At 53.5% G+C, this 27,785-nt stretch overlaps 1 protein-coding gene across 1 annotated transcript; it reads left to right on the top strand.

Annotated features, from left to right (window-relative positions):
* The first annotated feature begins 871 nt into the window (after positions 1 to 871).
* Positions 872 to 24,898, top strand: CTDSP2 (CTD small phosphatase 2). The gene is made up of 8 exons (XM_060025107.1): positions 872 to 1,416; positions 15,166 to 15,314; positions 17,130 to 17,168; positions 17,602 to 17,703; positions 18,305 to 18,361; positions 20,531 to 20,623; positions 20,746 to 20,931; positions 21,137 to 24,898. Exons 1-8 carry the CDS (start codon positions 1,353 to 1,355, stop codon positions 21,260 to 21,262), a joined length of 816 nt encoding a protein of 271 aa, XP_059881090.1. The 5' UTR covers positions 872 to 1,352; the 3' UTR covers positions 21,263 to 24,898.
* The last annotated feature ends 2,887 nt before the right edge of the window (positions 24,899 to 27,785 follow it).

Raw genomic sequence — 27,785 nt, 5'->3', positions numbered from 1 at the left:
GGCTCACGAGAGCCCAGGAGCGAAAGGTGCCTGGGGCCTAAAAGCAAGGAGGGAGGGCAGCAAGAGTCCACAGAGCTGAAGCTGTACCCTTAAAGACCTCTATCCATCTAAACTGAGGCTGGGATTGTGAGGGAGGGGGAGCGAGGCGGGCAGGGCTGGATTGGGAGGAGGGGAAGAAAGCGGGGGAAGACTTGAATGGGAATAAGTGAGTGGCTTTGAGCAAAGCTTGGCTCCTTAGGTCTCATTTGAAGTGGGGCGGGGGGGGGGGTCAGACCATCCCGAGGTCAGTTACAGCTCTCATTCTCTGAGGTCCTGAGTCCGCCTACACACACACACATATCCCTTTCAGGGTTCGATGGTTGTACTCTTATGTGAAACAGTGGGTCCACAATTCGAGCGCCAAATAGGAAGTAAAACAACTGTCCGAACCCTCTCTCTCATCCTGGCCCGACGTGAGTTAGGCTTCGCGGCTTGCTCGGTTACCGGAAGGGCGGAACCATTCTACCTTACCCACGTAGAACTGCACAGACGGGAACACCCCAGCACAAAGTAGGGAAACGTGAGCTTTGGAGTGTCCTTTTAAGTAGTTGGGAAGGGGGTGTGGCCGAGGAGGCTGGGAGGCCGCAGCCCGGTGAGGGGGGGAGTGGCCCGGGGGCGTGGCCGTAGCGTCTGGAATGTTGTTGGGTCCTCGCACCGCATAGTAAGGAGGGGTCACGCCCCTTTTCTCGGAGGGGGCCAATCGGAACGCTGGAGCGGTTTCAAGTCTCCCCTGCCAGCCTGCCCGCCCGCTACCCCACCCCCCTCGGGGATTCGCTTTTTCCGTAACAAAATTGCAAAGCTCCGGATGTTCCGCAACCCGGGCCGCTCACAGGTGGAGGATCCCGGGGCCTATGACGGTGCTTCGGAGCGGGAGGCGCCAGCGGGCTGTAGAGAGGCCGGGTTGAGATCCTGGAGGCGCGCGGGGGTGGGCGCTGCAGCCGCGGGTTGTTTATCTGGAGTACGGAGGGGAGGGGGGAGCCTGGAAACCGCCCCGTGTCCCATTTCCTCCTCTTGTTTTCGCTCCGGATTCTCCATGTTGGACCCAAACTGAGGAGCCCGGAGCTGCCGCCGGGGGATCGGGGCCGGGGGCAACCGGGGGAGCCGTTGCCCGGGCCTCCCGCTCTCCGTACAGGCCGCCTCCCTTCCCGGCCCAGGGGAGGAACAAGAGCAGGGATGTGAACAGCAGTGGGAGTCCGAGTCTCGGGAGCCGGAGCCGGAGCGGGCCCCCGCCCAGGCCCCCCAGCCCAGCCCAGCCCAGCCTGTGCGCCCGCGCGTCCTCCCGCCCAGCCAGCCCGGGCCCGCGGGATTGTTAGATGGAACACGGCTCCATCATCACCCAGGCGCGGAGGGAAGACGCCCTGGTGCTCACCAAGCAAGGTAGGGGCAGCAACTTCCCAAAACTTTGCGTCGCCCCCGGGCGGGGAGGGGGCTAGTACAGCCCAGAACCCGAGTCTCGGCCCCAGATCTCCCGGGGCTCAGAGTGGGGGATTCCCACCCGACCCCCTACTCCATCCGCCTCTGCGACCTGGTGCGCACCCAGGCCCCGGGCAGGGTTGCGCGGGGCCCCGGGCTCCCAGCGCCCGAGGGGGAGGGGCGTCATCCGCGCAGCTGTCACTCTGTCCTGCACTCCCTCCCCCCGGGCAGAGAGACAGAGGGGTAAGCGCTCGTAGCGCGAGTCCACTCGCGCCCATCCTCTCCAGAGTTGGGGGGTGGGGTCGTCACTTTCCGCACCAGAGCGCGCGGCTGCCCCAGGACCGCGGGGAGAGAGGTGGGGAGGGGAGGGGAACGAGGGGGTCCCGGACGATCCCGAGCTAGAATGGAGCCGGGACTGGAGTCCAGCACTTCCCAGCCCCCACCCCTCCCGCCCCCAAGCCCGAGGTTGCTCAGGCAGTGGTCGGTGACGGCGTCCGGCGGGACTTGGGACCAAGTTCACCGCCCGGAGGCGGGGGCGGCCGCGGTGGGGGAGGGGCCGAGCTCTGGCTGACCGGACTTGGTCCGCGCGCGGCCCTGCGCTCGGCCTGGGACCTCGGCGCGCGGGACTCTGGCCCGGACGCCTCCTGCCTCTTTCGCTGAGCAAACAATCGCGACCCCGAGGCCCGGCCGGAGCCCCTCCCTGCCCCGGTGCGCTTCCCCGGGGCCGCCGCCGCACACACACAGCCGCGTTTGTTTAGCCCGAGATTGGTGTCCCTGGTTATATAATTCGCCGGATGGCATCAGACCCGGCGTGTTTCTGAATCGCGCCGCGAAAAAGTGCGAGTTCTTCGTGGGCAGCGGCTCGCGGCCCCCGCCTTCCTGCGGGTCGGGTGGAGACACGAGGGGGGTCGCGGGCCCTCTCGGGGGCGGATTTGGGGACCGGAGGGTGATGAGGCCGAGGCCTCTCCTGGGGGCGGGGGAAAGGTTGAGGCCTGAGGGTGGAATCTCTGAGTTTGGTCACGGTGGAGGCCCCGAAACTCTTTTCCCCTCCCCCACGTTCTTCTTCGGGGCCTTGAGGAATGTGTCTAAAATAGTGGACAGAATTTCCGCGGGGAGTAAGGACTAGCGTTTTTTTTCTGGAGAACTTCCCAGACTGGGGCCACCTGGCCTGAGGCTGGGGAGATCACGCTCTTGGGCCCAAATTCGGAGCGTCCCTGCCCTTCCCCTCAACGCCCCCAGAAGAGGGCAAGAAGGGCCAGTGCTGCACTTGAACATATTGAGGCCTAGAGCCTGCGGGGGGGCCCAGCTGTGGTGCCTGGGTATAGCCCCACATCCCCGTATTTGGCAACATTAGTCAGCAGATCATTTATTTCAGGGGTTCCCGGTCCCAAGGAGCTCCCCCAACTTGCCTAGGGGCAAACGGGCTGGCCTGGTGGTTTCAGCCATTCCCTAATTCCCCGGTGCAATGGGGGGGGAGGGGGGCGGCAGGGTGTAGTGTGTGTTTCCTGCATCGCTGGCCCTACTTTCAATAAGCCTTGCCTGCTCAGATCCCAACCCCCGCAAAAGACCCTGACCCGATGCTCTCCTGACTGCATCACTAAATAGGCTACAACTTCACTCCTCTACTGCCTGCTCAGCTGTGCTGAGGGCTGAAGAAGGGAGGCTTTCTGTGTTTATAACTTCACTTCGGACTCTTCCCGCTCTCTTCCTAACCTCATCTCAGGAAGGGACTCCAAGTGCTAGCCAGAAATGAAGAAATGTGGATGTGGAAGGATTCCAGAGGGGGCAGTGTTGATGAGAAGGGAAAGAAGAGTCCTGAGCTTCCCTACTCTGGTCCTCTCCTCCTGGTGGGGCTCAGGAGGGTGCCTTCCCAGTGAGGGGACCACACCAGGAATGAGGGAAAGCTGGACTTCTGAAGGGACAGCTTACAAATCAGAGTTGGAAGTTTCATCCACCAGGGCAAGTGGTAGGGAACAGAATAGATGACAGTAGAAGGCAAGCAGCTGGCTTCTTGACAGTGTTCAGCTGCTGATGTGGGTTGGATTTTTCTTAGAGTTATGTTTTTCGTTTTTTGTGTGGTTTGTCCTTCAGACTTATCCCTGGAGGAATCTGAATTCTCAAGCGGACAGCTTGGGGTTCTCTTTCCCCCCTGTGTAATTTGACTGCATTCCAGAGAAGACATACTTTCTTCCTAGGCTGCTTGGGCATCCAGCAACCAGCAAACCAACTTTCTGAATCCCTCATCACTTACAAACAAATCCTGCATCTTTAAAAAAATAAAATAAAATAAAATAAAAGTAGGGGTGGGGAGCAGATGTTTTATTTAGCTCCTTTGGAGTTCCGTGCCCTCTCCCCTCCCCACAGTGTCCCATTTCTAGGCTCTGCCTCCCTTTGGAAAAAGGGGAAGGAGTACTGAGGCAGTTTATTAATCAGTAAATTTCTAGAAAAATACAAATTGCTCCTAGCATGGGCGGTTTTTTAGTGCAGTTGTTTGCCATTGCAGGTTTTTTTTTTCCTCTTTTTTAGCATTTTGTTCTGGGAGCTTTAAGGCTGGCTGGGTGTGTTGATGATTCAAAAGTAATTATAGTAGGGGAAGCAGAACAAACAAAGTTGCTGAAAGCATTGATGATAAAAGGACCCAAATTGGATCATCTTCCCAAACAGAAGGGTGAAATGGCTTCCTGGTACAGCAAGGATAGGGGTGTGTACGATACCAAAGTAAAAGAGAAAAGTTAATATCAGTGTGGCCAGAAAATGGCCATTTATTGCAGCCCCATACGAGGGTGTCGCCCCATTGCTGGGAGATTGTGCCTCGGGCTTTGAGGCTAGATGGGGAGAAACCAGGGAAGTGGGCCCACCTTATAACCTCCCCGTGTGAAATGAGAGGGCGGAGGCAAGTTCCTCCAGAGCTTGAGTGACCCACAGCCCCTCTGGGGGAGTTGGGACCTGTTTTGTTTTGTGAGGCCTGAGCCCCTTCCTTTCAGGGAGGGGATGATGATGCCTTGAGTTGTCTTTTCACATGTAGAACTGAACAACAGGTTCTGGTAACTGAGCACCCCTAAGAATTAGGCAGGTGGCAGGTTTTTCTAACTCTTGCTTTCTCCCCATAAGGGAGAAATTCTGCCTCTCTCTCTCATGTAAAAGCTTAAACACCTTTCGCTGTGGTTGTAGCTAGGCCCTTACCTTGAAAAGTTTAGACCAAGTCTCAGCCTCCCTGGGGCTTCCCTCCTTAGCTTGTTCTGTGAGCATCCAGGGTGTGTGCGTGCAGCTGGCTCCTCCCGCCCCACTGGAGCCTCTCCCCTCCCTGCGCAGCCTCAGCCTTGGCCTCTGTGGCTGCTGAGTCTCGCTCCTCTGTCTCCTTTGGAGTTGTTCCCCCATCTTGGAGCGAGGTAGGGGCTTGTGTGGTGACTTAAGCTTGTGTTTGCTCTCTCCCGAAGCAACCCAAGGGAGCCCTGCTAACTCAGCAACAACGTTTGTAAATGCCCACCATCCCGGGACTGGGAGTTCGCAGTTCTGCTGCTGAGTTTAACTTGCAGAGCTTGCAACGGACCAGGACTCAGGAAGTGCTGTGAAAACCCCTTGAGAGACGGCAAGGGGTGGTAGTGTCCCTGAATCCTGTCTCCTCCTTCTCAACTATAGGGGTCTTAAAGAAACTGGGTGGAAGAGAGGTCCCGTTTCATGCTCTCGGTGGGACCTTCCAAATCCCTCATGAACACGGACTTTGTTAAAACGGTAAATACGATAGAAGTCACATTTCTAGCCAAGGTGAGTTGATGCTCCCAGCCTTTCTGTGGAAAATTAATACACGTGTTCATAACTAAGCAAGAGAAAGACAATACGTATTTATATGTAAGTATATATCTCTTCCCCTTCTCCTCAACTTTCTTCCTCCTAGCTTTTGGGTAAGTTGGGTTATTATCTTTTATTACCATCTTGGGAAGTTTGTCTCTCGGGGTGAAGAGGGGATTGGGGGGCAGGGGCAGCAGTTAGAAGTGTTCAGAAGAATTGCTCCAGGAGCAAAATTGGTTGCCTCAGGCCTGGATGCAAATCCCTATTTGCAGTGAGACTTGACAAATCACTTTACTGTGCTGGGTGACTTATCTATAAAATAGGAGTATCGGTCTCTACCCTTCTCCAATGCCTTGTACTTAGCAGATAATTGATAGATGTTAATGTCCTTCCTTTTTAGACAGCTAGACCACCACTCCGGTTCTCCTCCATTCCCCCAAGGACATAGTGCAAACAGCACACGGTCATGTGGGTTTTATTGTTAAAGACAGGTGGCCGGGGGTCAGAGGGGACACTAATGTGAGGGCTTAGGCCTTCTGGAAGAATCACCCTTTGAGACTGACAAACAGCCTTGCTGCACAGACCCCTTCTTTGTGCCCCTGTTACATAGGATGGGATTTTATGTGAGTAGCATGTGCCTTGGGGCTTTTGCCATCCTGCCTGGCGCCTGGGCATCTGGGATGGGAGGAGGCCGGGGAGCCACGCACCTCCTATGAAGAGTCTCTGAAGTCTAAACCTTGTGAGCAGTTGCTCGGCCCCTCAGAAGTGGATGTAATGAAGACTTGAGACAACTGTGTGCTGCGTTCTCTTACCGTCTGCATTTGTTTTGAGAGTTAAAGAACCCAGTGAGATTCAGATTTCTTTAAGGAATGCTAGTAACAAGGAAAGAAAAAGAAGCTGGGATTTTGAAGAGAAATAGATGTTCTTAAGCTATGTCTTTGCTGCTGTGGTTTTGGGGTATAACCTTGAGAAAGCACAAACTCAGCATTAAATTGCTTTTCACCCTGTCTCAGGCCAGCCAGCTCGGGAAGCACAGAATTAACTCACTTGTCCTGCTGACACCGGGTTGGGTGTGGCTCTGTCATGATTCCCTCCCTCTTCTGAAATGGAGGAATAGTTCCCAACTGGGATGCAGATGAGCTTATTAACGTGCAAATCTTATGAAGGAACTAGTAGAAATCAAAGTGGAGAAGTTGACTTAGAACTTGAAGCCTCTCTGGACCAGAGGCCAAATAGAACAGAGTTTCTTTGTCTGGCAGAGTGCCCAGCCCTTCAGGTCTGAGTGTGCCTGCACCAGGTCTGTTATTACAGAATGGGTACTCCAGCGAGCACATGGCCTTCTGGGCAGGAGGTGCAAGGATGTCCTGTTTTATATTCGTCAGCTGTTCTAAGGGTTATAGCCTTAAACCCGATCTCTCAGTGGACCTGCTGGCATTTCCTTTCTTTTCCCAGGTGCGCCGTCCTCCCCTCCCACCCTGCCCCCCACCCCAAATCAGGCTTTGCTCTTATTCTCTCTTTATTCACTACCTTCTTTTTCTCTCTTGACATATGAATAGTTTTCGCATCCTGTAGAATTTGCTCTTTCCCACCCACACAGTTCTCAGGGAACAAATGTGGCCCCAACCCCAATGAGAGCCAAGCAGATTCATGGGAAGGCTCAGAGCACATACCGCTGGTGTGTGGAAGTGCCTTCCCAGGACGTGGGTCCCAGCTCTTCTGCCTCCATGGCAGAATGGGGCTAGGGCTCCTCCTTCCCAGGAACAGGGACCTGCAGGAAGAGACAGGAGGCTTGGGTGTTTTGCCTTGTGACGGATTAGAGCGAGTGCCCCTAGAAAGGAAAATCAGGCTCTGGGGTGCAAGTCCCCTGAGACCTGCAGAGACATTGAGCCAGTGAGATGTGGTGGGGAAAGGGGCCACGGGGACTCTGGCTGAATCACCCTCCAGTCCTGCAGGGGTTAGTCAGGGACCACTGGCAACCTTTAGACATTGGCTCCCAGCCAGGGACACACATCAGAAACTCCTGTGACACTTACTAAAAATACAGACCCCACCTGGGTCTTAACTGAATCAGAGCATGAGCAGGTGGGCCGGGCATCCGTGTGTTCCAAATGCTCCCTGTGATTCTGACAGGTGTCCCTGGAGAAGAGCCAGGTGAGCGCAGCAGCGGCCCCAGCTGCCTGTTTAGCCCTGAGCAGGAAGAGTCCCTGGAGGGATCCAGTTTTCCTGTTTGTTAAAGATCCTGCGGCTCCTAAAGGGGAGTCCAAAAGCTTTCTGAGTGTGAATGGACAGAGTCGTGATCCCCACTTACCAGTAATGATCACGTGATATTTATAGAGCACTCACTGTGGGGCAGGCACTGCCCTAGCCTTTTATATCTATTGATAGTGTCTCACTTGAGCCTCACAATGACGTTGTGAGATAGGAATGATCCCCACTTGACAAGTGAGGAAAACCTCCGCTGAGAAACCCCAAGCACCTTGTCCACAGGAACGTGGCTGGTTCGTGTCAGCTAGGACTGGCTCAGAGTCAAACCTAACGCTGACCCGCACTGCCTCTCATTCGCGTTGCGCATTCCACTTTTTAGAGTGCCTGTTCAAGCTTTCAGGGGATCTGAAGCCACCTTGTAAGACACCATGCAGTGTAGACCTTTTCTGATCGGCCTGCGAGGAAACAACCCAGGGTGGTGGTGCCTTAGGTGAGACCACAAGGCTGCTTGAGAGGCTGAAGTGGGGCAAGAGCCAGGCTTTCTGACTCCAGCTCAGTGCTCTCTCAGCGGACACACCTATACTGGTGGGCTGGTCCCAGATGCAGCTGGGGTGTGGGAGGAGTAGGTGAGTGACCCTGTAGGTGGGACAGACTCCCTGGCAGGCTGCTTCCATTCCTTCTGCAGGGGCCAGCCATGAGAGGAAGGACGGAAGGAACCGGTTGGCCACCCTCAACGAGCGTGTGTGTGTGTGTGTGTGTGTGTGTGTGTGTGAGTGTGTGTGTGACTGGGATTGGTTTTTGTGGAGTCCTGGAAAAGGCCATTTCCTAGGATTGACCCTGCCACTACTCCTCTGTGACCTCTGGAATGAGAAGAAATCTCTGTGCTCTCTTTCACTGTGAACATTTTGAGATTGAGACTGAGTGAGATAAAGGTATGAAAGTGCTTTGTACTGAATGACTAGCAGCTGAGATTTACTGAGCGTTTTACTAGGGTCAGGACACACCCAGACCGCATTGTAATTCTCACAGCTCTATGTAATATAGGTAATGTTAGTCTTTCCATTTTACAGATGAAGAAACTGAGGCCCAAGGCCACACACCTTATATGTGGCAGAGCCAGGATTTAAGCCTAAGTCCATGGCACCTATGTAACCACTCTGTTGTTCACTGGTCAGAGGAGAGATAGTTGAGGGTCCCTTGCTTTGTCCTGAGCTTTCGTTCTTCTTCCTCCATCTCACTCTCATGCATATGTCACCTAAAGCAGGCTTCTTAGCTGGAGAGGAAAGAGGCACTAGATTCTTCAGGTCTTCCACCAGACCCAAGCATTTCAGGAATCGGGCAGAGAACCAAGTCAGGGGCCGAAACAGCCACTAAGAGGGTGTTTGTGTCCTGCTGGCAGGTTTCTTTTAGCCTCCCGGCCTCCCACAGGGCCTTGCTCCGCACCTCCTTAGGAGGAGCGGGAGGCTCAAGGCGGGCAAGTATGGCTTCCAGTCCCCCACAATGACATCTCTGCTCTAGCAGGCATTGCATACAGTAAAACAAGGGCAGGGTCCAGCCCTTTGGGTTTTCCTGGATGGCATCTCAGGTCTATCCCTGCTGCTGCTGTGAGCAGATCACTTCAGATCACTTCCTGACATCCACCAAGAGCACTCTGGTGTGGGGCTGGGGGCTGAGTCTGCTGCTGACGTATCCGTGAGGAAATTGCTCTGGTCCAGGGCCTGTTGCTGCTTCTGGGAACCCACCCCCAGCCCCAGCATGTTTCTAAAATATGTTACAGCTGCCCAGGCGGGTGTTCTGCCAATAACTCTTTTAAAGGCTGATTTGGAAATTGACAGAGTATCTTGATCCTGTTTTAGAAGTTGCTAGGGATCCCGTGCTTCCAAAACTTTGTGCTTCTTGAGGGAAGGTCCTGAAGTTGAGGCCCTATGTTGAGATCAGTGACGACTGCTGGAGGGGCAGGGAAAAGGCAGGCTAGGCAGTGAGTGACCGGGTCCCCCACCCTCACCCCACAAGTGGCATTAAGGACCCAGGACTGAAAGAAGCCCTCCTCTCTTAGAAGACAGGTAGAGGCAGGGAGCTGTCCTGTCCAGGGAAGGGGAACTAATGGAGACGTCTGCGTAGGTAGGACGTCCTGGCTGCTGGTCGCAGGGAGGGTGCTAGTGTAGAACATGCTGGTGTGAGCCAAACAACATGGCTAAAACTACTTTTTAAAAGTCCATGCTGGGCTTCCCTGGTGGCGCAGTGGTTGAGAGTCCGCCTGCCAATGCGGAGGACACGGGTTCGTGTCCTGGTCCGGGAAGATCCCACATGCCGCGGAGCGGCTGGGCCCGTGAGCCATGGCCGCTGAGCCTGCGCGTCCAGAGCCTGTGCTCCGCAACGGGAGAGGCCACAACAGTGAGAGGCCCACGTACCGCAAAAAAAAAAAAAAAAAGTCCATGATGTCAACTTGCTTTCTGGAACTTCAGGAACTGGTGCCGAGCTGGGTGAGGCCCCCCGCGTTGTCACCTGAAGAGAGCAGTGTCAGCAGTTGCGCACTGTGGAAACTGGTACACCCTGCCTCTGGCTTCCAGTCTTTCCTGTGTGGGGGATGTCTAGGCATCTCTCACCTTCTTGTTCCCCTGCTGACTCACCTGATGGTCCAAGAGTCCTTCTGTCCACCTGGCGCTTTAGGGCCTGTCCTTAGCCAAGGCACAGATGCCCCTTGCTGAGGACCTGGGAGGACTCCTCTCCACGGGGAGCCCCAATCACATGCATCTTGGCTGCAAGGCCCAGGCAGCTGGCCAAGAAAGGCCAGAAATGCTCCAAATACTCTCCTTCCTCCAAAAGCTAAGGGGAGGGAGGCCCCTCCGGGAGGCCATTTTATAGTGATAGCCAGACTAAATCCTTTGCTGTGGGAGGAATGAGAGATGGTGGAGAAAGAAGTACTCTGAGAGATGAACCAAGAAAGCATCCTTCTACGTGAATGGGCTTGTTAAAATCCGACAGCTTGAGAGCTTGCCTTCTGCCGAATCCCAGGCGGATGTGTGAGGAGCTCCTTTGCTGGGACACAAAGCTGTGTTGTTGGCAACAGTGATATCTCAACCTGACCTTCAGAAGAAGATTAAAAATAGCGTTGTCCAGGCAAAGCCAGTCTTCATCTGTGTGCGCGCGCATGTGTGTGTACACGCATACATGTATGCGCACAGGCTCCTTGAGAGTCAGAGGCAAATAGTATCCCCACCTGGTGCCTCTTGGGGGCCAGTGATGGTGGACACAAGGGGAGAGGGCATTCTTTGTCTCAAGTGGAACAACCTCACCTGCTTTCCTGTTACTTGCAGAGACCAGCCAAGGAGTTTGCAACTGGAAAACAAGTTTTGTGGTGAATTTGGGAGAAGGTATAGGGGTGGTTTTGACTTTCTGAAACCTGCTCACGATCAGAGTTCCTCTGGCACCTTTCTCATCTTCTGTTCTTGAGCTTCAACCACATGCTGGGTGGGTGGCCACAGTGTTGCCAAGGAGTGGTCATCTCCCCTTAGATAATGTGAAAATGAGCACGGCATTTAAGTTTAGTCTGCACAGTGCGTTACTGTGTTCAGTCAGAGTGGTCTTGCTGTTATCCCAGTTAATGGATGAGGAAACTAAGGCGCAAAGAGGCTGTGTGGCTGAGTAGTAACTGGCAGAGCCTGGACCCCAGCCCAGGTGATCCTGAGGGGAGGGGGAGGGGGAATACCTCCCACATCCCCACTTCTCTTCACATCCTGCCTCCATAGGAAGCCTCACAGCAGTGAGATGAAGGGGTGGCTTGGCTTCCCTGTTCTCAGCAACCTGCGCACTTTCTTCTTGAGCCAGAGCTCCCCCCGTTAGGTCTGTGCTGGTCCTTTCCGACATTCAGCCCCAAACCAGATGTTCGGAGCCGGGAGAACAGATGCACATCAGTAATGGAGCTTTGTGGTACCCACTGGAATCCTGCCCTCCCTCACTGGGGAAACCTGTGCAATGAAATCCTCACCGGCCTGTAAACCCTCTTGTGCCAGTGTTCGTCTCCCGGGAGGGGCCACTGCCCCTTCCTGTCACACACGGAGGGGTGGGGGTGACCTGCACCTGGCTGTCAGGGACACAGTGCTGAGCGCTGGTTGAAAGGAGTCCTTTGAAAGGCTCTTTGATACGAGTCTCAGATCCCTCTCTGGGTGTATCCCCTCATCCTTAAACCCCCTCAACAAAGTGGCTCTTGGACCAAATCTCCTGGTTCATGTTCCTCCCCCCGCACCCACATTGTCCTCTTGATCTCCCAGAGGTATCTGCCAGTCGGAGCAGGTGCAGGGCCGGGGTGGCGGTGAAGGGAGCCTTGTACTATTTCACCCCTTACAGCTTTCATGGACTGCCCAAGAGGACAGCAAAGGAGGGGGGCTGGACCCCAAACTGATCCTTCACCAGCCCAGCCTAGAGAGGAGTAGGGCACACACTTGAGAGATCTTAAGAGTGCACTGCCACTTCCCACCTGTTGCAGGAGTAATCGTACACGATGCCTGAGCTGTAGGGGACCCTACAGAGTAGTTGTTAAGAGCCCTGCCTCTGGGTTCAGGCAGATCTGGGTTCAGATCCTGGCTCTGCTGTCCTACTACCCGTGTAACCTCAAGCAGGTTACTTAAGCTCTCTGTGCTTTGGTTTCCCTTCTGTGAAATGGGGGATTAGTGCTTAGAAATGGGTTTGTAGTGAGGATTAAATGAAGTAATGATGTCAAGTGTCTTGACACAGGCCTGGCCCATCACTGGTGCTCAGTAAACATGATCAAGGCCCAGAAAGACCGAGTGGCTTGCCTCAGGTGCCCAGCTCGTCATAGCCCACTTCCCTGTCCTCGTAAGGGAGGGAGTCTTTCTGTTTCTAACTCTTCTGGGCGGTTGCAGACCAGCAAAGGCTTCCACAGGTCCTGGCTCTGTAGAAGCAACAAAGGCCCTAGAGGCCCCAGAGTTATTCACTCAGCCAGAGTCACGAGCACCTGCTGCTCAGAAGCCAGAGGCCAGTGAATGTACCCAGCTGAGGCCACTGCAGGCCCCGTCAGGAGGCAGCCATGTTAGGGGGAGGCTGAAGAGGCCCTGATGGCCACTGATTGTCAGTGGCAGTGTTTGTAAAGGTGAGGAGGACACACAGCCTGGAGAAGGACTGAGGGAAGTGGGGCCCCAGTGGGGGAGGGGGTAGTGAGGAACACCTGGGGTGCTGACCTTGCTGTTGTGGGTCTGGGGTCCCTTCCCCAGGCGCCACAGCTCTTTGCTCTGCTCTGAGCGCCTGCCCCCGGGGTCAAGGCATCTGTGGTCTCTGAGGCCCAGGGGCTGCCTGGCCGCATTGTGTTTTAAGAAGACCTCATCCCCTGCAGAGTCCGAACCAGCTGAGGAGCGCCCCTGCCCCCTCCCAAGCTCCCTGTCTGAGGCTGGAGCGCTCCTGCCTGTTGGGCCTCCCGCAGGGGGCACCGGGCGAGGCCTCTCCACGGCCCCAGCCAGCTGCCCCTTTCAACCCCTGCCTCTCAGGATTACTCAGCCTTCACAGCGTCTGTCACTAAGATGCTGAGTGCGTTCTTGATGGCCTCTCTTCAGGAAAGGCTTGGGCTGTGTGGCCTTTTAAGAAAGGCTCAGTGCCCGGGTTAAGCCTCTGATTGTGGTTCTGCATGAAGAAACCGTAAACCAAAGGAAAAGGGATGGTTCAGCTTTGGTCTTAGAGCTTTGTGTCAGCGTCTGCTTGCGTCCCTGGGCTCGGAAATGAAGGTGGGCCGTACAGGCAGGTGGAGAAGCTGTCCTTTCCTTCCGATTTCTGGATAGATTATTCAGAGTAGGAGAGGGTCCGAGGAACCTCTCATCTTGCTGTCTTTAAGTACTGGGCTCTGCTCTCAAGTTTGTCTCCTGGACTCAGGGGCCTTGGGCGAGGCCTCCAACGCAACTTTTTCCTTCAGGGCAAAATCCCCAGTCCCTGGAAATCTTGACTCTTCCAGCAGGGCCAGGAGCTTGAGAGTGATATCCAGGTTTTTAGGCTAATTGCTGGGGAAGCCTGAACATTTTCTAAAAGGTTTCTAATGGTCATACCAGTGTCAAGGGATCTGTCTGACCCAGGGAGGGAAAGGAGAGAGCACTGGACCAGACGGACTGGGGTGCCCAGCCTGCACCTGCAGGAATCCCTCAGCCTTCCTGTTGAGCCACAGCTGAGTCGGTTGTCCTGGGGCAGTGCTGGCTGCCCTTTGACTGAGGGTCAGCGGCCTCACCTTTGGTCCAGGGAACAGTTTGGTTTTCTCTCCTCTCCAGGGGCTCAGGCAGCCCAGTAACTGGGTGTTTAATGGCTCTCCCATCACCTCTTCTGCCAGAGCCGCCTCCGTGCAGGTACAGCATGTACTCTGAGGACTGAGCCAGGGAGCTTGGCCTTGCTGGGGTGGGGGGCTCACCACATTGCCCCCCCTTTCCCTTCTTAAACCCAACAGCACGGGGAAGGTTATCCTCAGTGCCACGTTCTGTCCCCCCCCCCCCCCCCCCCCCGCCTACATAAAGGCAGAGACATTTCTGGCACTTACTTCCCTGCACAGGAGTTTGCCCTGTGCTTTAAAGCCGAGTGGGGTGGATTTCATCCCAAGGCCTGGCCCCCGCCCTGGCCCCCGGAGAGGAGACCTGTGGCTGAGGACCATTCTGGCAGCGGTTGTGCGGCGCCACCTCCTGGCCACAGTACCCATCCTGGCTCCCTGCTCATCCTCAACAGTTGCCGGCACAGTTCCTGTAAAATAAAAGGAGCTTGGTGGGGGGAGGGGAGGAAGGCGGTCCAAGAGGGAGGTGTATATACACATATAGCTGATTCACTTCACTGTACAGCAGAAACTAACACAACATTGTAAAGCAGTTATACTCCAATTAAAAAATAATAATAATAAAAGGAACCTGAAAAAGACTTTCCGAAGTCCATTTCTGGTTGATCCTGTAAATGCCTGTAGCTTTTTCTATCAGCTTGGCCTTTCTGGGGCTGCCTTGCCAAGCCTTCTATTAAAATGGCTTTGTATTTCCAAAGCCCAAACTGTCAAGGCAGGACTTGGCAGCTGTAGCCGAGAAGCAGGGACGTCAACGCAGAACCCAGCGCTGGGTGTATGTGTCCCAAGGGAGTGATATGCCTGTGGTCTTTGAGGGGAGGGAGTGTTAAGGAAAGTGACTGGAGTGTGGGATGGACGCAAGGGTGTGAATGAAACTTGTAGTTTCTTGGGGCTGAAGCTGTTCTATTTTCTAGTCTGTTGTTCTAGCCTGGGCTCAGTGCTGCCAACTAACTGATTGAAGGAAGCTGACCTAGAACAGGGCTGTAGCTGCACCGACTTGAAGCGGTCTAGCTCACTCCCTTCTCTAGAATGGGTAGTGTTCTGGGAACTGGTGTTAGGGAGGATTTTTGTGAATTACCTTGGAGTGTTCCCTCAGTGTGCTGCTACCAAAGTAGATTCTATAGCTGGCCCCAGCTCTCAGCGCCCCTTCACCCCCACGGAATGAAGAGCAAGTTTTCTGCAGTTCACTTCCCAAACCAGGGACTGGGCATTCCTGCTGTTTCTAGTTTACAGAGAAGATGTTGGAATAAACATGTACATTTCACCATTGACTGTATTTGGTTGTTCGCCAAGCACGTGACTTGTGCCCCAGTGGAGCTTATAAACTAGAGAGGATATAGCATGGGGGTGGGTATTTGTGGACAGACGCCCTGTAGCTAATGCCTCTGTCGTTCCCTCCACTCTAGGCCTGGTCTCCAAGTCCTCTCCTAAGAAGCCTCGTGGACGTAACATCTTCAAGGCCCTTTTCTGCTGTTTTCGCGCCCAGCATGTTGGCCAGTCAAGCTCCTCCACTGAGCTCTCCGCATACAAGGAGGAAGCCAACACCATTGCTAAGGTAGCTGGATCCAGGGTGGTGTGATGCCAGCAAGGACGGGACTGCTGTGAGCGAGTGGGGGTCCCCGCAACCACGGCAGGGAGACAGAGCAGCCTTGCCTGAGTTGGAAGATCTGTGGCCTGGAGGAGGCCCTTCCTCTGTCCTTCCCATAGTGGTCCATCTTCTTCCTGTTGATTCCCATTTGTGGTATGGGCCATCTGGGTGTCCCTGTGGTTTCTGAGGGGCCCCGCGGTCCAGATCCTTCCAGGTTCCAGGAACCGTGCAGGGTGCTTTGCGTAGGTTGTCTCATGTGACCCACAGCAGCCCTGCGAGGAGAGCCACAGGATTCCCCTCACAGACGGAAACTGAGACTCAGAGGGTGTGTGTAGCCGCTGAGTAGTTAATGGTTAATAAGTGGTAGTATCAGGGTTTGAACTCAGATCTCTCTGGTTGTAAGTCCTGTGATTGTTGTTTTTTATTTTTAACTAAGCAAAAATACCTTCCAAGTTACTAGGCTTTCAGGGAACCAAGGAATTGAAATTCTATCACATTCTTGATAACCCCTTCCAGCACTATCACCTGTACCTGTGAGAGACATTTGGAAATGTGTGGGTGTCTTTGATTCTTATAATTACCAGAAGATATGTCTGGCATTTCAGAGGCGGGGGACAGAAATCCTCCTTTCTGCAGTGCCATTTGTACTTCTTTCTGAAACACCAAGGTTTAGCTGTCCTTCCTCTCTTTCAAAACCAGGCTAAAGATACGTACATCAGTGAAAAATCACTTCATTATCCAAAAGGGGACAATGGTTAAATGAAGTACAACATGACGGTATTAACCGAACTATTAATTTTTACTAAGAGTTCACAACAATGTGGAAGAGTATTGAGTTGCAACATTAAGTCAAAAAGCAGAATGCAGGGCTTCCCTGGTGGCGCAGTGGTTGGGAGTCTGCCTGCCAATGCAGGGGACACGGGTTCGTGCCCCGGTCCGGGAAGATCCCACATGCCGCGGAGCGGTCGGGCCCATGAGCCGTGGCCACTGAGCCTGCGCGTCCGGAGCCTGCGCTCCACAACAGGAAAGGCCACAACAGTGAGAGGCCCGCGTACCACCCCCCAAAAAAAAAAAAAAAAAAGCAGAATGCAAAATTATATGTCATGAAGAAAAAAGGCTGCTTGCCAAAGCAAGCTTGAAGGAAATGCACTGAAATGCCAACATTAAGTTTTTCTAAGTGCTAGGATTTTAATTTTTCTTCAGGGTTTCCATTAAGGTCACTTACTTGTTACATTATAACGTTTTACTTATTAGCCGAAGGCGGGAAGAGGCTTTCTGAGCTCTCTGCACTCTACCTCCCCTCACGTTTCAGGACCCACAGTGTGGGCTCACATTGGCTTACTTGTGCTTTGTAGGGGCTCAGTGCACCTCCCCCTAATCGAGGCCCCCAAGGAGGATGGAGAGAACACATGTTCTCAAAGAGAAGCCTGGGTTTCGGGACTAAGCAAGAGGCCAGACCTCCACAGTGAGGAGTTCCGATTTTGATTCTGCCTCTGACTCTGTGTCCCTGCGTCAGCTGCTTGAGTCCCCTGTTCCCTTGGAGAGGCAATGGCAGCTGAGAACAGGGACACTTCCTTCTCCATCCTGTATCAGGCCGAGTGTGGAAAGAAGATTTTGGCCCCTTTCCTGCCCAGCTCTTAAGGAAAGTCACTTTTGTCGTGTCAGAGCTTTCCAGGGGGCTGGGGTCTTGGGGAGAAAATTCCCCTCCAGGCCTGAGTGGGCTTTAGACAACCAGGAAAGGCATTAGTGGGCTGGCACTGACCACCTTCTTTTCTCCCGTAGTCGGATCTGCTCCAGTGTCTCCAGTACCAGTTTTATCAGGTATGTGAATCTCACAGGGTATGGCCTCAGAAGCCCCAACACCCAGTGATACCTTCTAACCCCATGCCCCATGCGGTGAAGCCCTCATTCCTCTGTGTCTGGCTGGCTAACTCCCTGCCCTTGGAAGCTGTTTGTCCCAGATATTTGCTGAGGGCCCACCACGTGCAAGGCATTAGATTGTGCGGGGGACAGCCGGTATCCATCACCAGCTCTGGCCTCCAGCTCCAGTATCCGGATCACTTCACAGTCCCAGGCTGAAGGAAGGAGCCAGCTCAGTCTCTTCTTTCTCTACCTCTTGGCCTTTAAGTGTCGCCTCTCTTGGGTTGAAGTAGGGGGCTTCCATCTCCTCAGTGGGCCCAGCTCTTCCCAGAGTTCTATTGGGGAAAATTAGTCTTTCTTGGTGGCAGATTCAGTAGCCTGGCTCTGGTTTTAGATTCCAGGGACCTGTCTGCTCCCGGAGGTGACAGAGGAAGATCAAGGAAGAATCTGCGTGGTCATTGACTTGGATGAAACCCTTGTGCATAGCTCCTTTAAGGTAACTGGACATCTGGAGCTCTTCTTACACGCGTCCTGGGCTGTCTTGGAAGCCTGACTGCAGGTGCCAGTGAAGTGGCCTAAAGTTGATGATGGAAGAGTGATCAGAAGTAGGAGGGCCGGCCTCTGGCTTTTGGCCACAGTCGCATCACAGATACCTGGAGGCCCCACCAGAGAATGATGTTGAGTGGGAGCCCCTGCTCTCCGCAGTTGCTGATAACAGGCTACAGCTGCCCCCCAGCCCCGTCGCAGCACAGCCACCAGGGCTCTGTACAGGGGTACAAAAGAGGGGTTAAGTCAGCCTTGGGCCATGCCCCTATCCATTTTATCAGGATGTTTGTTAACTCAAGAAAGCCCAGAGACTGTCTGAGCTCAGGTAGAATTTGCAGGTGGTGGTAAGTAGGGAAAACCAGAAGGGGTGTCGCAGCCTGTACTTGGGTGAGAGCCACTTAGTTGGGACAGCAGGAGCTTCCTAGGGCCTCTGATATCTGTCCCTCCCCACCCCGCCCAGGGGGTGGAGCACTGGCTGTGGCAGGGACTGGGGTGTGGCTGGGCTCTTGTCCCTTCCCACTAGCTGACTCATTAACTCTTCTGCCTTCCAGCCAATCAACAACGCTGACTTCATAGTGCCTGTAGAGATCGAAGGGACCACTCACCAGGTGAGCTGCTGCCAGGCCACGCCCAGCCCAGGAACTCGGGGTCTTCTGCTCCTCGGGGCTTGTGTTCCATCAGTTGATCCTTTCCTGTAACTTCAGCCTCTCTGCTTTTATTGGTAACCTTTCACATTCGAGGCTTTCGCATCTTAAAAAATGCAGCCCCTCATCCCCCTCTAGCTGTCACTTTTTTTCTCTTTGCAGCCAAGCTGTTTAAAATTAAATTATTTAATAGTAGTAATAGCTATCATTTATTTATCTCCCCTGGTCCTACTGAATGTCACCAGCACTGTTATATGACTTAATACATTTTCTCTAAAGCTGAAGAGTTGGTGTATCTGCCTGTCACAGACAAGGAAGTCAGTACTAGCTGTTTTCTCTCCTCCCCTGCCCACCCATTCCATCTAGCCGGTGAATTTCTTTCTCCCCAGAAAAGGCATCTCCTCCTCTGTAAAGCTTTCTCCAATTCCCCTCCCCTTGGGGTCCCTACACTGGATTCTGCCACAATACATACTCAGTACACATCTATCAAACAGCGCTTGAATCTAAATAAGGTGAGGCTCTGGCCCTACACAACCTGCTCAGTCCAGGGTTAAGGATCCTGTGGTGTTGATAGTCAGATAGAAGAGTTACTTGTAGGGAGATGGGGTTTGAGGCTTCCATGGGTGGTCAGCACTATCCTGTGTCCATTAGAAGCTTTCTTCACCCCACCACCCTCCTCCCAGCTGAGGTGCTCTCCCAGTCCCAGTGCTGGACTCTGCACAGCAGCTCTTTACAGTCTAGTTGAGGGTATAGAGAAATATACAGAACCCACAGATTTTTTAAAAAGGCGTATCTTCAAACACTGTGAACTCCTGGCTAACAAGGAGAGGTGTGAATAATGGAAAAGGGATGACATTTACATGAGTGGGGGGTGGGGGTGAGGTGTCTACCTGCAGAAGGTGCGTTTTCAGCAAAGAGTGTTGAGACGATGCCAAGCTTGATGAATAGCCAGGAGGAGGGAGGGACTTGTTGAAGGTTAAAGAAATGGTAAATGAGGGCTTCCCTGGTGGCGCAGTGGTTGAGAGTCCGCCTGCCGATGCAGGGGACCCGGGTTCGTGCCCCTGTCCGGGAAGATCCCACATGCCGCGGAGCGGCTGGGCCCGTGAGCCATGGCCGCTGAGCCTGCGCATCCGGAGCCTGTGCTCCGCAACGGGAGAGGCCACAACAGCGAGAGGCCTGTGTACCGCCAAAAAAAAAGAAATGGTAAATGAAAGGAGGCCCGGTTGTGGCTACCTGGAGCAGAGGGTTCCTGCAGCAGAGCTGGGAGGGGTCTGGTGAGTCGATGGCCAGTCCAGGCCGTCTCCAGGAGGGAGAGTCATGGCAGGCACATACACTTGAGCAGGGAGTGAGCTGGATGAAAAGAACTTTGAAGGAGTGGTTCCAGTAGCCCCTGTGTAGGCTGGCTGAGAGGAGAACACCTGGATGGAGACAGGGAAGCAACAGACAGCAGGCCCATGAGGGACATGCGGCCAGTGAAGCTTTTAGGCCATAATGTGCAAGGTTATGAAAGGTGGACACCAGGGTTAGGGGTGGCTGTCAGGGGCAAGCACAAAATGGGGGCGTCACTAGAGCGAGATGCTGCAGGGTGTCAGATCTGTGGTCACTGAGGGGAAAAAGTCACTTTCCCCTGCTGCATTTCAGAGAAGCTCTGCGAGGGCATGAGGTTTCAGGAAGTATCTGCGACCCTGCCTGATGGGGTCCTGGACTAACTGTCCTGTCAGAGCCAAGGACAGGAAACTCCCACAGAGGCTGTGGCTGGATTCAAGTAATCCAGGATAGGCTGTTTCCATCTGTGAGGCCTATTCTTGATTACTTGTTTCTGGAGGCAGCTGATGGTTCGCCGCCGGAAACAGATGGCTCCTGGGACATTAGGTGTTTTTGTTTCTTCCTGAGCTGGGTCAAGGTTGGGACCACTGAGCCGGCAGAAGCCTGGTGAGGAGGTGACGCTCGTGCCCTGGTCTGCGGGGCAGAAGGCTTCCAGCCAGGTGGTCCCAGAGGCTGGGGTGTGGGAGTCCAGACAGAGTAAGGTCTGAACCGACTTACTGCTCTTTGTGTAGGTGGTGATGGTGACCGATGCCGTGAGGCTTCACCCTCGTAGGGATGCCTCCAACAAGCCTTTCTGCTTTTCCTCAGGTGTACGTGCTCAAGAGGCCTTACGTGGATGAGTTCCTGAGACGAATGGGGGAACTCTTTGAATGTGTTCTCTTCACTGCCAGCCTAGCCAAGGTACCTGGGGGCAGGAGGGGAGTAAAGAACTGGGAGCAGGTGTGGCAGCTCCTTGCAGGTCACAGGATGCCACGGGGAAACCAGGACTGCATCCAAACAAAAAGCTTCTGCTCTCTTCTCAGTATGCTGACCCTGTGACGGATCTGCTGGACAGGTGTGGGGTGTTCCGGGCCCGCCTGTTCCGTGAGTCCTGTGTGTTTCACCAGGGCTGCTATGTCAAGGACCTCAGCCGCCTGGGAAGGGACCTGAGGAAAACCCTCATTCTGGACAACTCGCCTGCTTCTTACATCTTCCACCCAGAGAATGCAGTGAGTGGTCCAGATACACCCATATTGCAGGGATTGGGAGAGTCCCTGCCCTGGAAGGAGGAGGGAGAAGGGGATGGTGGTGGAACCATGGGCTTTACCAGAGGAGGGCACCACCCCAGGTGGACCAGCCAGCCTCCGGGGGTCTGGGGCAAGGGAGGGAAGCAGTGGAGGTCGGGAGACTTAACGCTGCCTTTTCCCTCTCCAGGTGCCTGTGCAGTCTTGGTTTGATGACATGGCAGACACTGAGTTGCTGAACCTGATCCCAATCTTTGAGGAGCTGAGCGCAGCAGAGGATGTCTACACCAGCCTTGGGCAGCTGCGGGCCCCTTAGCCTTCCCTGCTGCCAAGCAATGGCCATCCCAGTAGGGGACTTTCCTACACTGTGCCTTCATGATCAGCCTGACAGAGCGGAATCTGGAGCATCTCACCAAATGAGACCTGGAAATAGAAGTGATTGCAAAGAGCTTTAGGACAGGTTAGATGCTGAGTGGGCAGATATCAGACCAGCGATACCAGAGCTGCCTGCTCCCTGAGTTGGGTTCCCGAGATGTGAGTAAGTGTATTTGTGTGTGTGTGTGTGTGTGTGTGTGTATGAGTGTGTCTTGCCTTCAACTGTGGTCCCGGGATATAAGTGTTTCAGGTTGGGGGAGAAAGTGAATGATCAAGACTCTCCCCAAGTTAGTTTGTCTCCTCTCCTGTCACCCTGAGAGCCACCGAGCTCTATAGGGATGAAGACCATTGAAGGCTCCGTCGCCAAACCTATGGCCTTTCCTCAGCATTGTAAGGCTTATGCCACGGAGAAAGGTAGGGTCAGAGGCTGCCTTCGGGTGCCCCAGGCACACATCTTCCTGAAGCCTTTCTCTCGCCGACTGCTGCAGACAGAAAGACGACACTTCTGGGGAGATGAAAGCTTGTATCCAGAACTGGTAGCCCCAGTGGCCATCAGGTCCTGTGGCCCAAGGGCTGCACTAGCCTCTGGCCGAGTGCCTGGCTCGGGCTCTTTCTGTGTCTCCCCAAGGCTTGGGTGCCAGGCCTGCCTTCCTCACCACCTAGCCATAGTCTTGAACCTGTGGGGAAGGAGGTCTTCTCCCTGCCCTGGAAGGGGACAGATAACTGATTTCCGTTCTTTTGACTCTGTTTTAAAATTCTCTTTCGAAATATGGAGTGTTGGGCTGTTTTGTTTCTGACAGAGCTACAGCCCTGGGCCTGAGGTGAACGTGGGAGGCCCTGGTGGTGCAGGGAAGAGGAGAATCCCAAGGGCATGAGTGTGTGTGTCCCCTTGGCTTGTAGGTCAGCTGGGCTCGGGATGTGTCCCGAAGTCTGCTCTTCAGGCATTCTGTGCTGGTGCTGCCGCAGGGACTTTGTCCCCAAGCCTGGGAAGGGCGCTCTGGGTCCCACCCACCTGTTTCTTGGGCAGGGCTCTTTTCTCTCGTGTCTTCCCCCAGGGCCAGGTGTCTTCGTCCTTCCTGGCTGTTGCTTTTTCTCTCCAGGGTCTCAGGCACTCCTGCGTTTCCTGGGCTGAGGGGCTGGGTGTTCTCACCGTTTAGTTTGCCAACGTAACGCACGTGCCTCCTGCCAATGGTAACAGGTGTGAGTGAGCTCTTCACACACCTGCGCTTTGCGTGTCTCTTTGCTTTCAAAGTTTCTTAATAGTGAATGCTTTAAAAAATAAGTCACACAAAGGAAGTTTCCCCAGGATGGAAAACAAAAGGGGAAGTGCTGCTGTAATTGGGAGCACAAGGGATCCCCTAGAGGGAGCCCCACTTCAGCATCACTGCCTTAGCCATGGCCTCCCCTCCCTCCGTCGGGCGGGAGGGGGTTCCTATCCCCCTCTCTGTTTTCCCTGGAGGCAGATGTCACAAAGCATTTGTAAGTTGCTTCAGGTGCAAGAACACCGCCCACTCAGGACTTACCCCCATTATCCTTTTCAGACTGGCCACACACTAGGGCAGTGTGAGGAGCTAGCCGGGACCAGGTGGTGGAGCAGCAGCTTGGCGTTCTGAGCGCCTAGCATCCTTCTCTAGCATTGTGATGCCACCTCCCCTCCTTGTCCCAAGGTTGTGAGGCTTTGTCTTTCCCTTTGGTGTCACATGAGTAGAACAGGGTCCCCAAAGCCCATGTGATCATTTCCCAGGCATCATTCCCTGGTGCCTGTGGGATCCTGCTTCATGCAGGTAGGGGAAGAGGGCTCCAGGGCTGGCCGGGAGCGACACCTCCTGAAGGAAAGTGGGAGCTTCTGATTCTAAGGCCCTGGCCTAGGCCTCTATCCTAATATTGCAGGAGGGGCTTCTCTCCCAAGCCCCATCCTAAGGATTAGCCCTTGGGCCAAGTCTGCCATGGGGTCCAGCTATGCTTTTCTGACTAAATAAGCAATAAGAGGCTCTAAGCTGATCCAGTTCCGAGGCCCCTTTCTGCCCTGCTTTGGGTCTCCTTGCCTCCAGGTGAAGGAAGAGCTGGTGCCACCCGCTTTCCTATCAGACTTGTCCAGGTGTTCCAAGGGACTCATGACCAGAGCCCAGGATGGCTTGGTGGGAGTGTCCCCGCTGCTTCTGCATGAAGCCTGGCTCCATAGGCCTCGTTCTCGCCAGAACCCTGCCCTGCCCCCATGCAGTTCCTCACCGGAAATGCCACACCCCCACTCACCCTCTCCTCCCTTCCCTGGAGGGGCAGCTCAGCCAAATAGGTCAAAGCAGGGTCCATCAGTGTGGACCAGAGCCAGCCTGAAGTCATTATGCACCTTCTGGTCTCCAGTTTCACAGTGTGTTAGGGGCAAGAGATGACTGCAAGACGTGCTCCTTAGAGGAATCAGGCCAGACTCAGTTTTGGAGGAAGGCAAGCTTGAGAGGGAGCCAGTTCACCCCAGGATCTCTTCCGGGGTTTCCTACCAGCCCTTCCTGTTTGAGGCTGGTCTTCGGGAAGCAATAGGCCACCAGGCCTGGTCGACCCCAGTTCACGCCGTGCCAGGAATCTGCCCACCTGCCAGGTTCAGTTCTTTAAGGTGCCTCTTCAGGGACACAGTGTGTCTCTCTGATTGGGCTTCTAAATCAAAAGCCTGATGTTCGTGTCCCTCTCATAGGGGGAGCTTTGGACACAGGACCGGTTTGGAAAGGGTCAGGTAAGAGTTTCCACTCTGCACATTGTAGAGGGGACACTCTGTAGGTCCATGGGTCCCTTACTATAGCGAGGTTGAGTAAATTTGCCTTCAGTTAACCTGGGACCTTCTGTTTAATTCCCTCCTGCCTCCCAAAGATTTTGACCATTTTACAAATTCACCTCTGTTAACAGTGGCGCAGAAACTTCTCTGTGCTAAAAGCATGGGAAGTCTAAAGGCAGTCATTCCCTGGGAAATGGATCCCGTCCTGTTTTGCTACCCCTACCCTGTTCATGAGGCCTCATTCAATAAGGCAACCCCCCCGTAAGGCTGTCCTGTATCCCATGTCCCAGAAAGGTCAAGTGTCTGTGGAAAGTAAGCCTGTTTTCTCCTTCAGGTCTTCAGTCAGTTACTTGCCACTACTGTCCCTCAGTCGCCTTTTTTGTAAAATGGGGTTTTAGTTTTGTCCTTTTATTTTAATACTGGTAAATACTTGCATTCAAGCAGGGGAGGGAAGGCAGGGGTCTGGCCCCCTGCACCATTCCTGTACTGCTGTGGGGTTTGCCCCTGGAGCAGACCCTCCTCTTTGCGCCCCGTGAGCTTCTTTGCTTGTAGTATCTCAGATTTTACATGTTCCACGTCGTGCCACGTAACCCCCTTCAAGATACCGTTTGGAGGGTGGGGGAGATCTGCTTCCCAATGTGACTGGGCTGTGGGGTTCTGACTACCTTGCTCACAGGTTCATGGTTTGATAAACTTGTATTCAAAAACTTGAAATGTAGGACGCCATTAAGTGTCTGTTTATATTTTTGGAATATTTGTACTACTTACAATTAATGAATAAAAGTGGGTTTAAAAACCCCATCCGTGAATGGGCACTGCCTCCTGACCCTCCTGTTGTTCATTCGGGCACTTACCCCCCCTTCTTCCCTTAAAACGCCTCTGTCATGACGAGGCTGGAGCGCCCAAGCTGGGGGACCAGCCGCACACTCAGCACAGGGATTTTGCTCAAGGTTACAGAAGTCGGGCTACATTAGCTCTTCCCTGGCCCCCATGTGGAATCAACCGCATTGCCATCCAGGTGCTTAATAAGCATATGCTTGGTGTCCTGTTGACTTCTGGGGAGGAACCAGAAGCCCCAAGGGATTTAGAGTCTTCCTTCTGTGCCCCTTACTGACTTCCCCAAACTAGGAGCCTTGAAACTCAGAGCCCGGCATGGTTCTTGGCACATAGTAGGCACTCAGATATTGACTGGGCTGATCTATGACCCCAAGGGAGACCCCAAGGGGCAAAACAGAATGACCTAATAACTCACTCCAGGTCCTTCTCCCAGACTTCCCCTCTGAGAAATGCCCAGGAGCTTCTCGGGAGGTGCTTGCCAGCCTGGACATCCCATGCACTTGGAGGGCGGGGGGCAGCCCCAGCCCCTGCTTCCTGTCATCGGTGTAATGCATTCATATCTACAATATGGCAAATTTCATCTCCTCCCACCCTCTTTCCTGCATTATTGATGGGCTGTGCACTTTAAAAAAATCAATTAGATCAGGGTGTGGAGCTGGAGTTAAAAGAAGCCTTTAAAAGTCTGCTCTTGTTTTTGCTGTTTTGAATAGGAACAGATACAGCTTTCTCTCTGGTTTGAATAAGTCAAGCCCAGGGCTAGGTTGGCTGTGATTGGCCAGGACTAGGAAAATGCAGTTAGGATGCAAATGCAAGCAAATATAACCCAGTGTATGCGCAGCCATTACTAAGGTAAGGCAGCAGGACCTGGAACCTCCAGCATTGGGTGGTTCCTCAACAGTGCTTACCCGCCAGAAAACTGGGAAGACCGCTGAGAGCGAAGGCAAGGTAAGTTCTATATGGTTTATGGATGCACGTCAATAGAGCAATTTTACTTGAACTAGAAAGAAACAAAAGAGAGGAGATTAAAATTTCCTTGGCTTTGTGTTCTCGGATGAGGCTTTTAAAGGGTTGAACCAGGAGTTTGTGGCCAGTTTTGCAAACTTCCTGCTGAGAAGTCGAGGTGCTTTCTAGAGACCACTAAACATAGGACACACTTTCAAAAGCTTGGAAAGATTCACCCATCTCAAAGAGATGGTGTGGGGCAAGGCAGAAATTTACACCAGCTTCCTCTGCTTGGGGTCCATTCCTAGGAGTATTGGTAAGAATTAAGGGCCACCAGCTTTTAAGCTGGGATTTCAAAACTGCACCCCGCCCAGCGGTTTGTGCAGTGGTCTCAAAGGGTGCTGAGTTGATAAATTAGGACTTGAGGAGGAGGGAGGGAGAGACTGAGCTTTGGGGGACTTTGCTCAGTCCCCCAATCACATTTCCTGGGTTTTCCAGTATGGCAAAGTCCCTGCTTTGAGCATGTCCTCTCCTGCATTTCAGGGACCCTGGCCCAGTGAGCATTTTGATTGCCAAGTCCCTGCTGGAAAATGGGACTGCTTTTGGCCTCTGGACTCACAGTTCTAATTAGTGCCAGCTGGTTTGACTTTTACCAGGTTTACTCTTACCTCTCTCCAAGGAATGAATTCCTTGTCCCCTTCCCCTAGTTGGGTCACAGCATTTGCCTTTAATGACTGAAATCTAGGGTCTGAAGAAAACCTGAACAAATATTTCCTGGCAATTCTAAGCAGCACAGGGTGGGGCAGTGCCAATTATCAAATTAAATCCTTCAACACTGGCAGCTCCACATCACTGCTCTGCTGTAGTCCTGCTGTAGCAGTAGACAAAGAGAGTTTTTTGTTTGTCTTTTCTTTTGTTTTTTTGCCAACGTCCATACTAGATAATGGCACATACTCTCCAAACCTGGGTTCATCCACCAAGGCTTAAGAAAAGAATGGCCAGACATGCTCCTCTTAACAAGCACAATATGCCTCCAAATAGCAAAACCCCAGATAGTCCTTTCTGGGTGGGGTTGTTTTTTCTTTATTTTTCTTTTTCTTTATCCTATGTAACTTCGTCAAGCCGTTCCTTTTTCCTTTGCCTCTTGGAAGCATTCATCAGTGATGTGTATCAATCAGATTGCAAGCCCCTTGAGAGCAAGAACCAGGCAGGAGGGGCTTCCCTGGTGGCGCAGTGGCTGAGAGTCCGCCTGCCGATGCAGGGAACGCGGGTTCGTGCCCCGGTCCGGGAAGATCCCACATGCCGCGGAGCCTGCGTGTTCGGAGCCAGTGCTCCGCAACGGGAGAGGCCACAACAGTGAGAGGCCCGCGTACCGCAAAAAAAAAAAAAAAAAAAAGAACCAGGCAGGAATTTTCATTATTTCAAGCCTGTGTGGCCATGGACATGTGTAGGTGCTTAATAACCCTCGACACACTTCGAACAGAGATGGCACACAATCCATACTTCTCTTTACCTCTTCCTCCCTCTCCCCACCCTGTCTGTGGGCGGCCACAGCACGACTGTCTGGGTCTGTGTGGGAGGGGCCAGGGGGGAGGATCTGCCCACAGGCCACGCCCACCTGCCCCTGCTGGCACCCTGCACTCTTTGTCCCAGGCCCAGCCCTGCCATTTTACTTTCCCTCTTCTGTGAGGCACAGGGAATATATTAGTCATGTGACAGAAGCAGAATGGGTTGTCTGAGTTTTAGGATAGTTTACTTAAAAAAGTCTGGGAAGTAAAAGCTCAAATTGTTGACTGTGGAGAGGACCTGGCAAGCAGGGAGTCTGGGAGAGTTAGAGGGACTGGGAATGAAAGAAGGAAACCCAGTTTGGAAATAGTTATTCCGACATAAGCTTTTCAATCCCATGTGCCACTAAATTTAC

The sequence above is a fragment of the Delphinus delphis genome, chromosome 11 (genome assembly GCF_949987515.2).
Source record: "Delphinus delphis chromosome 11, mDelDel1.2, whole genome shotgun sequence".
Taxonomy (NCBI): Eukaryota; Metazoa; Chordata; class Mammalia; order Artiodactyla; family Delphinidae; genus Delphinus; species Delphinus delphis.
This window is presented reverse-complemented; position numbering and strand designations above follow the sequence as displayed.